Source organism: Botryllus schlosseri, chromosome 6 (assembly GCF_051294905.1).
Source record: "Botryllus schlosseri isolate E-star chromosome 6, Bs_hap1, whole genome shotgun sequence".
In the NCBI taxonomy this organism is placed as follows: domain Eukaryota; kingdom Metazoa; phylum Chordata; class Ascidiacea; order Stolidobranchia; family Styelidae; genus Botryllus; species Botryllus schlosseri.
Window position 1 is genome coordinate 17468489 of NC_137241.1, and position 13337 is coordinate 17481825.

The 13337-nt window shown below is 39.2% G+C and overlaps 1 protein-coding gene across 1 annotated transcript; it reads right to left on the minus strand.

Annotated features, from left to right (window-relative positions):
* Positions 1-2924: 2924 nt before the first annotated feature.
* On the minus strand, positions 2925-13337 carry LOC145441263 (anthrax toxin receptor 1-like). The gene is made up of 13 exons (XM_080319086.1): positions 13114-13337; positions 12205-12366; positions 10803-10983; positions 9107-9217; positions 8900-8999; positions 8257-8352; positions 6616-6770; positions 6356-6451; positions 6135-6197; positions 5013-5096; positions 4794-4934; positions 4128-4187; positions 2925-3316 (listed from the first exon to the last, which is right to left on the minus strand). Exons 1-13 carry the CDS (start codon positions 13236-13238, stop codon positions 3287-3289), a joined length of 1404 nt encoding a protein of 467 aa, XP_080175212.1. The 5' UTR covers positions 13239-13337; the 3' UTR covers positions 2925-3286.

A 13337-nucleotide genomic window follows, 5' to 3' on the forward strand; every position in this document is an offset into this window, starting at 1 on the left:
GAACAGGGGTGTACGAGTTTGGAGAAAACGTTAAAAGGGTGTACCACGTCAAAAAAGGTTGAAGAGCACTGGCCTATACAACTCGTTTCGGAAACGTTATTTGTCAGGAGTCGGGAATCTTTTCCGTCTGAAGAGCCATATTGGCCCTATATTTTCTATTGTTACTCCCAAAGAGCCATATATGCCAACCAACTGTTACGTCACAGTTGAAAATTAATAACTACATGGTAGCACTAATTCGATATCACTACGTGGTATTCGTCGCGTGGGCCAGATTTTCTCAGTAAAAACTAGTACTAACCATGCTGGTTGCCTTATTTAAGCATGACAAACTTAAGTTACATGGATCTTTCTCAAGTTGCATCTTTTCAATAGTATTTCGGTGATGAGATGCTATTTTTTGAGGTTTAAGACAATTCACATTTACACTTCCAACAGATGTAGACAACAGTAAATATGTGAATAAACTATTTACACGCTTTTTACAGTTCATGCGTCTTTTGTTGTATCATGCAGGTATTTGTTACTGATGGCTTTGTAGGGTGGTTGATAAATAATAATAATTGGTGAGGTTGAGCTTCGTACAAAGTTGAGACTTTCGCCATAGTCAAACGAGATAGTAGGTTCGTCTCGAAGCTTTTTAAATGCGAGAATAACTCCACTTAGGTGGAGCCAAACATGGTCACTGCAGCAGTCCGTATACCTATTTTAGGGTGTGATACGTCAGTGACTTGGGGCCAGGAGAGGCGAGGGATGCAGTGCCTCACATGTCGTCAAGATGAGTGAAGGAACGTTGTGAAACGTTCAATGAATACTGGTATTGTCTATCGATGTTCATGAAAGACTAGATTTAGAACATTCGTACTCCCAAAATCACGTAATTTGCAAATTTCCTGTTCGAAAATAAAGCACGAAAGGAGAGGCAAGGCACACCCGTGATAGCGCAATTAATCGTAAAGAGCTTAAAAGTTATAATAGCTGATATTCATCGAATGATGTTTTCGCACTGATTCCGAAAATCTGAATATTGAGCGACTTCTCCATTTTCAAAGTATTAGTCGCTAATTTCTGCGTTACACGCCTACATTGTTACGGCGGTATACTATTAGGAAGTTTTTTTTTCAATCTTTTTCCAATGCAGCCAAACGAGCCATGTATGGCTCGCGAGCCATACGTTCCCGACACCTGGTACATGTGAAAGCTATGGAGACTTTTAAAGAAACATCATTAAACTCTGAAAGTACAAGTAAGCGACATATGTCAGTATTAAGAGGTTAGAGCAAACCGCACAGTCGAATTTCTTTCAGAGGATACCGAACAATCACAATCAACTTGGTGGTCCGTATTAGGAATTCGCGAGCTTCGCCTCGCAGAAGATTCAATAGAGCCACGTTTAAATATCTAATATCAAAAATACTGCATAAAATGAAATTTATGAAATATTTATTACATTTGAGTTGTATACATTTTTCGTAATTAAATTTAGGGGTAATTCTGATTTTTGAAGGTCCATCTTTCCGCAACATTTGTTTTCAAGTTTTGCCGATGTGCGAGGTCAAAAATGTTGAGGACCACTAATTTCGAATATATTTAAAAAGATTGAAACAATGGTTGAGGATATTTGGGAATATCTAAATATTTTAGATAGTTCGGCAGAGTGCAACGATAAGTGAATAGTGCAGCCCATTGATTTTAAAAAGCACCGAGCAATGGCAGTTTATATTTACGATTAGTCGCGAATAAATTAGTGTTATGGAATAATGTCACGGTGTGATAACGATAAACAGTACACACCATAATAGGTTTTTGCATTTTAGTGTAATGTAATGCTTGCATAAAAAAATTGATGTGGATACGAACGGAGCGTCATGCTGTCGGTTCTGCTTATCCCAGCATTGTAAATACCGCACCCAAATGGCCGGCATTGTATAATGCGGGCAACTATATTGAAGTTTAATTCCATCTTGGGTGAGCATTAATTATATCTATTACGGAATACGCATCACAGCTATGATGACAGATTGAGGCTCGACAAGTACACAGCTTTCAACAATATATATATTATTCTTGTGCAAATCTTGAATATCTGTGGAATCAAGTAAGGCAAAGGTACTCATGCTCCCCTCGCCGTACGAAACGGCAGCGTGATATTCCTCCAGTTAAACAAGCCGATGTCTACGATTATTATACATGGACTCAAAGAGTATATCACTAGCCTACTTCACAGACCATATATGGTGTAGGCTATGCCTTATAGACGTTGCTGAAGTTATACAAGTCAACGGTAAATATATTTAGAAATATTGCTTTCAAGTAGCCATGTTCTCCACAATATACCCTGAGCTTATGCTGCGATTTTAAGCGACATCATGTCATCTCATTCGGTAGAGGTCGACCATATAACACATGACCCAATCCAATAAGTTTTCTATCTGCTGTTGTACAATTCAAAAAATGTAATAGCAACGGTATAAGTGCAGTTTTCGCTTTACCTATATGTTTGACGAACCATGTTTTAATGAATCAGTTTATTTCAACTGTTCTCCATTTGTATTTCGGTTTCCTCGTCGACAACTCTTAATTGGGTTGCTTGATTTGATTGGTTAATTTGATTGTTGCGCCGTCTGTAGTCTACATATATTTTCTTCGTTACTGTTTCTTACTCTCTCTCTTCAACTATCGGACGAGCAACCACCGGTGCGAATCTCGCTTAAAGCATCGTACTATTTGATTCAAGCAAATCTGGATTCTTGTTTTCACTTGGATTGCTCGATTTTATTGAGAATAGACGACCGATACGCAACGTTTACCGAGTTCCCTAGAGCAGATTTAGTGCGGCAGACAGGATTCGACGTCAGCCAAGTCGGCACTCATTGGAATACCAGTGCCGAGTCAAAACAACCTATATCACTAATATACTCTCATTACCGTGTTCGATTGTAATTGAAATCATGCCGACTGAGGAAATAACCGATCGAGACATTTGGAACTTACCAAGCTTGAATTGTAGTGCGATTGATAAGACAAAACAGGAGAAAAAGAAGTTGGAAATTGAATATCGATGATAAGACAGAAATAAATTACGAAAGGCTGAATACATCGCTTCACAAACAAACAAATTTTATAAGAAATGTTTAAAAACGTACGGTATCAGTGACAGATATATTTACACAATTTTTTGACTTGTGTTCAAGTAATTTAAAATGCATAATTACGTAATTAGGTAAAACGGTAATTAGCACTCGAATGAATATAAAAAGTAAATACGATGCTACACGCTCCCGATCTACGATGACCTCGTGCACGAACAGTTTTTCTAAAAAAGAAGAAAGTAAAAAAATTCAAAGGGGCTCTATGAAGTTTATCACGATATACCGCGAAAGCAAATGTAACCGGACAATCGATTTCCAATCGATACGCACGTAATATGTCGAGAAAGCAGAATTAAAAGCTGGAGGACGTTTTCCCCCGCCCAGCTTTCCAGAACCAATTGTTATTAGTCAAGGTATTCACACTTATGAACATAGCAAGGGCGCGATATAAAGAATATTTATATCCCTTCCCTTCTATACTTGGAAAAATGTATTTTGAATTCTGTGGACAACGGGTCACAGTTTTTCCGTAAAGAGAAACACCGGCGACTTTAATTGCTCGTTTGCAATTTAAATTCTTCATGGCCGCTTTGATCTCACAATTTTCAAAGTAACACCATAAATCAGGGGTTTCCAAGCTTTTTGATAGTCGGGCCAGATAAAAACAACGCGGTGAAACCGTGATCATCTCATTAAGAATTGGTAACGTCGATAGCAAAAATCATCAATAAAATTGTGTTTATGTAAACACATAACAGTTAAATAGTAGGCCTACCTGGCGGTAAATCGCGATAAATTATTTTCCAGGTTATACACTAAATTTTGTCAGAAATATTCATGTGTAAAATCAGCATTTGCATATTTGATTTATTCGTTCTCAATTCCCCTAACCCCCCTCAGCTTTGCTCAAACGTAGGAGACTATAAGCTGTATATTGGAAACGTATTTCGCCGCAATTTGCGGGGCGATCTCAATTCAAAATACCCACAAGCCGCAGGTTCCACCGCCCTGCCATAAACAATTAGACATCCTTACCAGGTCATCGTTTCCTGGCCGTTTCTTCTCCAGCCAGCGGTATAATTTTGAGAGTATGCCCTGCAGTAAAAAATATTTAGCTCCGTCAATGCACAATTGTCCATTATGTTCGTCCGTGCAGTGTGTATGCATTTATAAAATGAGGTCAAAGTAGTCAGTGTTGCTTGCTACTCAAGTGCAAAGTGCAAGTATAGAGTACAATATCAAGGACACGTAAACACTACTGCAAGTATGAATAGAACATAAAGATCTGAAAAGTACCCGAATGAGTAGTTAGGTTTGGTCGATGGGTCGCACACCTTTAGTAGATAATAGGATTTGACAACTTGGAAAAGTGCAACTTTGTACAATTTTGCTAAATAAATTCAGCTACCGTGATGCAGGGCTTTTTCACCCAGCAGATGTCATCACGATTTCACTCAAAAAAGCGATGCAAGCATATCTCATAACTACTTTTACCTCACACAATCTAAATGTCAAAAGTAACTAGTGTTACTTAACAAACAGCCAAATATAGAAGATAAAGTAATATAAAAACGAAACCACCTGATTAAGTAGCCTATTACAATAGGCAAAGGAGAAGTAATCGGACAAAGTAGAAGTACTTCGTTACTGACCACCTTTGACATTTATGTATATATAAATATACATAGCGTATGCACTTACGCAAGTCGAAGTATTCTTCGACACTTGCACGGAATTCGCGTTCTCGTCCGAGCCCTTCACATCAATCACAATTTCTTTGGCGTCCTTTGTTTTTTCGAGGTGAGCAGCTGCCTCCGTAGATCCTTTGTCTCCCCATCTCACCTTGTGAAAGAATGACCCGACGAGATTACAGCTATATTTTAATAGGAGTTTCCTTCCTCGTTTTAATCGTTTACTTACTGGTACGGGTTTGATTCCACCAGCGCCTGCTCCGCCGTAAAATGATGCATCGACAGAGGGCCAGTGCTTCGGCTCATTTGCCGACTGGAGAGATACGCGTGAAGTTAAGCAGCTGCCAGTGACTATTTGAAGTTTGGACTTTATTCGCATACAGCTTTTGTCTATAGGTAATAATTGGAGCACTCTTGAAGTAGATCTCTACTGAGTGCAAGTACTGTGTTCCAGAAATGAGCGGATTTAATATTGTCAAGTCCAATTTTGTTCTACATGTGAGATTCAAATCTAAGTTAAAATTTAAATCCAAATTCAATTTCTTATCATTATCAAGTCCAAGTCGATATATCCGGTAATGACTGAAATGTGTCGAAATGTCAGAAAATCGAAAAGTACTAAAAATGGCATATTCAATCCATGACGAAACCACAGTAAGATATTCATAAATCCATGACCATTCGAAATTCAGCCTAATTTTTTTATTGAAACGTAAATTCGAATCCAAGCCCATCTCTGCTGTGTTCATTTGAAGTTATATAATGCTGTTGACAAACCCTGAGTTCGCAACGGTAAAGAATTTATCGATTGGCCATTATTGCAATGGTTGGTCATGGTCATAGACGGATTATTTATCATGATCATGTAAATTATCTGTAGAAATACAGTATTTCAAAATTTTACGCTCGGAATTTAGCGCGGCGATTTGATGCACATTTCATAGCGAAGGTACGGGCTTGGTGAAGTGTCACGCGCATGCAATCAGTATTGACGCGATCGACTGGGTTCTTTGTCGAATTAACCTGTTGCGCGATTGCGCGTAGGAGAATGAAAAGCGAGAACAGGGTCGATTTGCGGATGACACATGACATTGATATGAGAAAGTCAATATGTCGGAAATGCGAAGTGCCGAATCAGCGAGTATAAATCACAGGAATTAACAAAACCTGTCAGTGGAACCGCTTAATAATTATAATTCTATAGACCGGGATTTTGTCTGCTGACATCACATTCAGTGGTCAGTATATATCAAAGCCAACAAGATATATTACTACTGTCTTGTGGTTTTAATTACCACTAAGGCTGTTTTGTTTGCATCACACTAAATCGTAGGGATACTTAAGAACGTACCGAATCCGGTCGAGGCGGTGGTGGCGGGGGTCTCATTTGCTTCGGTTTGTCCTTTCGGGGACTCTGAAACATTACAGGTTTATGATAAGCTATCGCTTGCAGCAAAGGCAGAGGTGGGCTCGTAAACTGCTGTGGTAGCATCTCTTTGTTTCCTTAGGTGACGAAGTGCCTATATGAGCTGCTGCGTGCCAATCGAGAATTTGTGCCACCAAAATAGTAACCTTGCATGTCAGCACGTTCCACATCCACCACAGCCCAAGGAGCAACAGTAGCAACAGGAATATCAGTGTTATCCAAAGATGCGAGGCGCTGAATGTCTGGAAGAGAGATGGGGGTGATTGTGTATCGTAACAATCATCCATTACGCGAGTAGTAGCCTACTGACAATGATGTTAGGTTTTTATAGCTCAATGTTAAGTGGAAGGTTGCGGGAATGGAAGGCACGTAATATTCGTATTAAATCTCGCAGCACAATTCTTACACATTTATAGGCGGATATGGTGACGTTGCTTGAAATGAAAGTCAGTCCCTTGTTCAACGATACTTGCACAGTGATTATTTTGTCGTCTCGGAATAGGAATTCTTTAGGGGATTCACAGACGAGGAATGTGTCAGATCCCCTCTTCGGCTTCTTCACTGTAAACAAAAAATGTATTAGTAGATATTCATCGAACTAAATCTAAGATATCCTTGGTCAATACAATTGAAGAGTCAGGATATGACCATGACCATATCGCTTAGATATGCGGTTTTCAAACTTTTTTGGACTGTAGCACAGTAGGCCCTCTCGCGGCACACAGTAGGCCTACATAAAGTTGATTTTTTAAATCAAGTGCTCGTCGTAATGCAATTGCTATGCTTATTTACACAAGCATATATACGAATGAAACGAGGTTACATTGCATTGTTGACAACATACCCTCATTTCGTCTTCAATTTCAAGCAGTCTCTTTCGTGCACTGCTTTTAATTTCAGTCAAAACAAAGAAGCTATATTCACATAGTCATGGTGATGCAAATGGCAATAAACTTCTGATTTCTTTTGCACCTATCATGGTATAGGATTTGAAGTCAGCCATAACGTATCTATTTTTGTGGAAACGGCGTTTTAAGAACGGGACGTTTCATACATCAATGCATTGCTTTTCTGCAGAAAGATTGCTTGATTGATTCACTGCCTGCAAATGGACTAACTACCATTCTAAAGATGTGAACAACAAATCCCGAGAAGTATAATATTGCAATGCAAGATAAAGTCCAAGCAGTCTGCTCACGTTTTGCAGAGTAATTTTTGGTTTATGATCGAGTTGTTGATTCACTAGGAGCGTAAAACGAATTAAAGACTACCTTCGACACGTTGCGGCCCAGCTATGACGTCACATTTACCCCACTCATCTGCAATGCCATGATTGGTTACATTTCAAATGTCACATGTGCTTATTTATTAGCTATGAAGCAGTCTGAGCGCCTTCAAGTCACATATGCTTGCCTGCATGCCTTGTTTTAAATATCCAATTGGGTACAAATGCGCGCATATTGTAGAACGCAACGGTACAGAAAAGTTTAGCAGAAGTAGTGAAATTGCTCACTAAAGTAGACGGAGAAAAAAGTAAAGACGATATCTTGACAGTTCGGAAGTTAGTTGCGTTGGCGGGGATATTATAAAGTACTATTCGTACCTTATAAGTGTGTTTTATACAGTAATCCAGTGACCAGTACACAGTATTTGTTGAATGGTTTTGTATTGGCAACACTGTACGATACAACTAACCTGTAGGTATAACTAGTTTACGTACTGCAGTATAGCGTAACAGCAATTAATTTATCATGTAACAGTGCCGTAATTTGAATGTACTGTGTGCTTTTACGCACGACCATGAAGTGAACAATTGATTGTCCGCTCAACTCGGACAGATTTGTTTCTCCGCATAATTCGGCTAAATGTGAGCGAAACCAAACTGTCCCAATTTAGCGGAGTTGACTGGTATATAGTTTCATTGTTTATGTATATTGTATTGGCCCTATGTGATACGCAAGGTGTGTATGGTCCCAGAATATGCTTGCTTAAAAAATAATTATGGCAACTTGAATAAAAATGGCCAAAGGGAAAATTCTATACTCACATATATTATTACCATCAGCCCAAAAGTTGCACATTGTCCTTGAAAGGTCGCCATTGCGATTGAATCCTCTTCCATGGATGCGCACGTCGAACGAATCTGAGCGAAAAAGTGTAATCCGAAATGATTTTGATTTCCAAGTGCAAAAACACTCAATCGTATAGTCTGTTCCTACATCTGCATTAAGGGCATGGTTTGTATTGACGTACACGGAAGGTATAGTAAAAAAAAAGTTGATATTATGTTTTCATCTCGTATACTGGATTTGAATACGATATGTCTAATATTATAATATTATATAACATGATAGTTTACTAAGGGATGTACGTTATTAACCGAAAACATTTGAAAACACCATGTACAGTGCACCGGTATATATCCACAAATTTGACTTCAGCAATATTCGCCGGAGATTAATTTTGATGTCTCAACGTAATGTCGCAGTATGGATCTGTTTCATTCTCTGAATTAGGATCAAGCTATAGATGGAACGAGTTCATGATATACTGTATTAATTTGCGAAAAATAGACGATTTTTTGTTAATTCCTAGAATGCATCTTCGCTTACTGTATGGTCTAACTATAAATATCACGTTGTTTTGAGAGTGACTTTGAATTAATACCCTAGATATTAATATCCTCTTACCATTAACACAAACCATATTTGGGTCGGCCGACAATATTTCCACGCACGAAGTATCCAGGATTTGGTCCGCGATCGCCACTAGATTTCCGAAGTCCCTAGCCTGAAATTTTAATAGGTTGAATTTGTGCAAACAGGACATACTACTGTAGGCATTCCATAGCAAAGATAGTTTCCAATTGATGTGAATTTGTAACGAAAATACGTTACCTTGAACACAAAGTTCTGCTTCCCGTCAGCAACTTTTAATAATTGCTGTTCGTCAAACTCACTAACTCCGACCATGAACATTTGTGAGCCAAGAGCGCGAGCCCGGTTCGCCTGAAATGGATGGGATTATCGCTGAAAATGGATTTGATATTTGCCCTTGCGGTATATAGCTGCTGTGAATAGCCTATAGTTTGTAGTTATAGAGAGGGGCGTAAAATAAGGATGCTTCACAAGGACGCAAAATCAATTCAGATGTGAACTGATATCAAGTTTCCAGTATGAAACCAAAACTATGATTGCATGGTAATGTTAACTGTTTGATAGGGGTTAAATTTTATTTGGTCGGGCCTAGGCAGTAGGGACGGTGTGAACGTGATGTTCACGTTCGCGTTCTGTGCGGTAGCCTCAGACATTTAGAGGTTCACGTTCACCACGGAACCTTGGTAGGTTCTGCACCGTGAACCTTTTTCATATAGTACAATTTTCACGTCATTATAACATCTTTGGTTGAAGTTCTTTGCGTTTCAACCACAGAGCACTCTGCGCATGGCGCTGGTAGCATAACAACAATCAATACTAAGCGAGCATGCACCTTGACAATCACAAGAATTTTAGTTGCTTTGTTGGAAATGTTTGCTCGAAATATTCAGCTTTCCGTTTCTGAATATTCGGTGACTCTCTGCTGTGAGCTTGACCCGCTACCACACAACATCAAGAAAGAAATATGCTACATGTAGGCAGTTAGCGAATGATGCATATTCAACCAATCAATGGCATTGATATAAAGAATACATCGTTGCCTACTGCAAAATTCTAGCAGGCGTATGGGATCCATCTGGATTTGATATGTTTAGTGTATCATAAAAATCAAATCCGTGCGATTGGAGTGTTGGCTACTGTATAACTTGTTTATGCGGTAATATCGGTAGTTAGTATAGAAACCCTTTCACACTCTGCTCAATATCAATCTAGCAATAATCAGATGCCGAAGACGTTGTCCGGACTGCCCTATACCGTTAAGGCGTATAAGCTTGTATTCCCTTCCAAGTTCTCGTCGAAATTGTTGGCAGTCACAGGAGATATTGATTTTATGGAAATATCATAGCATTTGTTAGTTCCAGTTGATACATTTGGTTACGTTCAAGAAGTCATCATCTACTTCAGCATTGTGGCATAATTAGCCTGAGTCGTCGCTAGGTATCGTGTACATTGAAATGTAGGGTTGAAATTAGCAATACGGCGTCACGTGACATCATAGGTTCGCGTTCGTACAGAACCTTTCAAAAAGGTTCGCGTTCACACGAGCCTGAACCTTTCAGGGGTTCGCACCATCCCTACTATAGGCAGCACCGACAACAAGGTGTTGCAAACGATGAAATTGAAGCAACAGATATACAAAACATCGTATACATATTTCAGGTCAAGCACAAGATCGACTCGTGTTGATTCTTGTTCTAAAAATACCTCGATACTCGCCAATATGTAGGATTTAAATATTGGCATTGCCGAATGCCGATATCTTCGGACATCATTGGCGATGTAATGCGACTTGTCAATACAGATTCGGTTGTATTTCATTGGTACGTTGCATTGGTTTTAGTTTATTTTACATCATATCTGCTCATCATGTGATAGCAATTGAAGTGACGGGTCACAGCTATTATGCCACTTTGATTACTCCGATTATAGCTCATACCTGGCCGACGGCGTGGTCTGGAGCGTCTAGTCGGCCGTCCGTGAGCGCGATTATGATGCTGGCCCTTTTGTCTTTAGTTCCCATAATTTGGTCAGTTGCTTGTTTGATACCTTTGTCCATCGCAGTTCGACCATACGGTATGATACTTTTTAGAACTTCCAGTTTTTCTCTGATGATTGTCCTATAATTTAAAATAGTTCAACGGCTGTGGACGGTTGTCTCATTTACACTACACGCACTCGACATAATATACCGCTATAATTGTACGTAGTACAGGGTCTGCAAACGCGACAAAATATTGCAAACGTTTTGTAAGTACGTGAGTTTGTGAAAATACAGAAATTTTTGCGAATCCCAGCACATAAAAGCAACTAAATAAAGGTAGTCTACTTTGTGTAAGGAATATAGCAACTGTTAAGATCAGTGGTAATAAGTATAATTATATAAGTTCATGTTAATGTTGGTATTCCACAAACTCGCAGGCTCACAAAATGTTTGTATCGCTATGATATTGAGCTTGCACAAAAACCTACTTGAAGACCGCTTCCTTACATATTAGACCAGTGTGGTTCCCAACCTTTTTCAACTCATCGCCCCCTATGAAGCTCCACACAAATTTTCGCCCCATATTTACGGATACGAAGAAGAGGACATATATACGGGAGATTTATTCACGTAAATCTGATCATTGGTGAATTGACTAAAAAATAAAAAATGTCATTTTTTACCTAACAAAACTTTTAAAGGTGTCATTTTTTCGAGACGGTGCGACTACTTTCCGTTGTGTTGACCTCTTTAGTCAATTTCCGCTTCATATGCAGAATAAGCCACCTTCACATGCATATTTTGTTCGCGTTAATTAAATGTATCTCACTGGAAGTTCTAACATCCCCTATCGGCCCGGATAGTATTTTCTCCCCCCTTGTTTCTCAAAATCGGCACTGGGTGGCGATTTCACCCAAGTTAGGAACCACTGCGTATTCCCTCATATATGTCTGAATAGAGCGATGAAGGCGTTATCCTTATCATTGAGCCTCTGTAACTAAACTGATATTGTTCTATAAAGTGACTAATTTACGGCTACGAGCTTATCATCCGACGTAGAAAATAAATATTGGTTAGTAACTTGTCTTTCCCATAACATCGTGACTCTGTTGCACAATAACCAATATATACTGTCATGATCACTTCATCACCCCGATCAAAATTATTTAGAAACATTGCCACGATCGATCACGATGAGATTTGTTTCAGAAAATTCAAGCATACCAGCTGCTTTACCTTCACCTGTTACTGCGTGACTTGTATTACCCAGACGATGTGACTCACAGGGCCATAAAGTCGATAAGCACTAGTCCGATTTCTAATGGTAATATTTCTAATAAAAATAATGTAATTTCACCTGTTTCCAGTTAGTGGCATTATCGTGTTAGCAGCTCCGGCAAATGTTATAAATGACATCCGCAGCAACGGACTAACAAACATGTTTGACAATCTTTCAACGAACGTTACGGTTTCGCTTTGGAAATGGTTGATTCCTCCTGCTTTCAGAAGACTCGAAGACCTCAAAAGTAGAGATGGTAGAACTCACGCATGTTGTCAAAGGTGATCACAAGTTGCAGTAAACTATATCATATTTGTACATGGTGATGATTCGAAGCATATATTTTATATCAGGAACGGGCTAGTAGGCTATATGAGGTAGGCTACCTTTCAGAACTAGAGGAGAGTTCTTTTAGGAGCTATCGACCGCAAACTAACGTTAAGTGACCATTTGTCAACCATATTTGGTCAAAAACAATGATTTACAGACCGATGACAGGTGATTTTCCGAGAGCTTTCATTGTAGTGGCGTAAGAAGAGAGTATTTGAAAGCTTCCATCAAAGACATTGTGGGTATTCCTATCTTCGAAGCTTAGTGCAAAATACACAAGTATAGGGTCTAGCATTCGAAAATGACGCTCCCCCGTACCTCCAGAACCCGCCAGAAAGGAGGTACTCCTGTAAAACTATACGATCAAAATTCAAGTGATCTCTATCTATGATTTTAGAAATCTTTCTCTGTCGCTGACCTATAAACAGGACAACTCCATTGCAAATATCTCATTTAAGATCTTACGACTTCAATGCCAGAATACACCACATTGAAACCCTCTGAAACATGTCACCCCTCCGGAATTTGTGTTTTCACTCAGTATTTATTGGATCAAGTCGTCCAAGTATATTATTTCTGTTGCACCAACAACAGCAACTACAACAACAACTACGATGGCCCAGGTCCTCATCATGCCCATACAATTCGTGCACCTACTTGTCAAGAACGAAGTAGACATCGAAAGCACCTCTGCATTTCTCCTTGGCTGCGTATGCGAGGTGAGCAGTACATAACAAGGTAACAATGCACAACACTCCTAATCGGATTCTATGCGAAGGCATGTCTCAAATCCTCAACATCTAGCAACTGAGGCGAGGAGTAACCGATAAACGAATGAAAGACATGAATGTCGAAAAATCATCATAAACACCTATATGTAC

Excerpts from the sequence above, each read along its gene's own strand:
- LOC145441263 (XM_080319086.1), bottom strand. The coding sequence starts at position 13,238 with ATGCCTTCGCATAGAATCCGATTAGGAGTGTTGTGCATTGTTACCTTG. Across the intron at positions 12,367-13,113 it reads GTCTACTTCGTTCTTGACAA|GTCTTCGAGTCTTCTGAAAG; the intron begins GTAGGTGCACGA and ends TCTACTTTTGAG. Across the intron at positions 4,188-4,793 it reads CGAAGAATACTTCGACTTGC|GGCATACTCTCAAAATTATA; the intron begins GTAAGTGCATAC and ends TTTTTACTGCAG.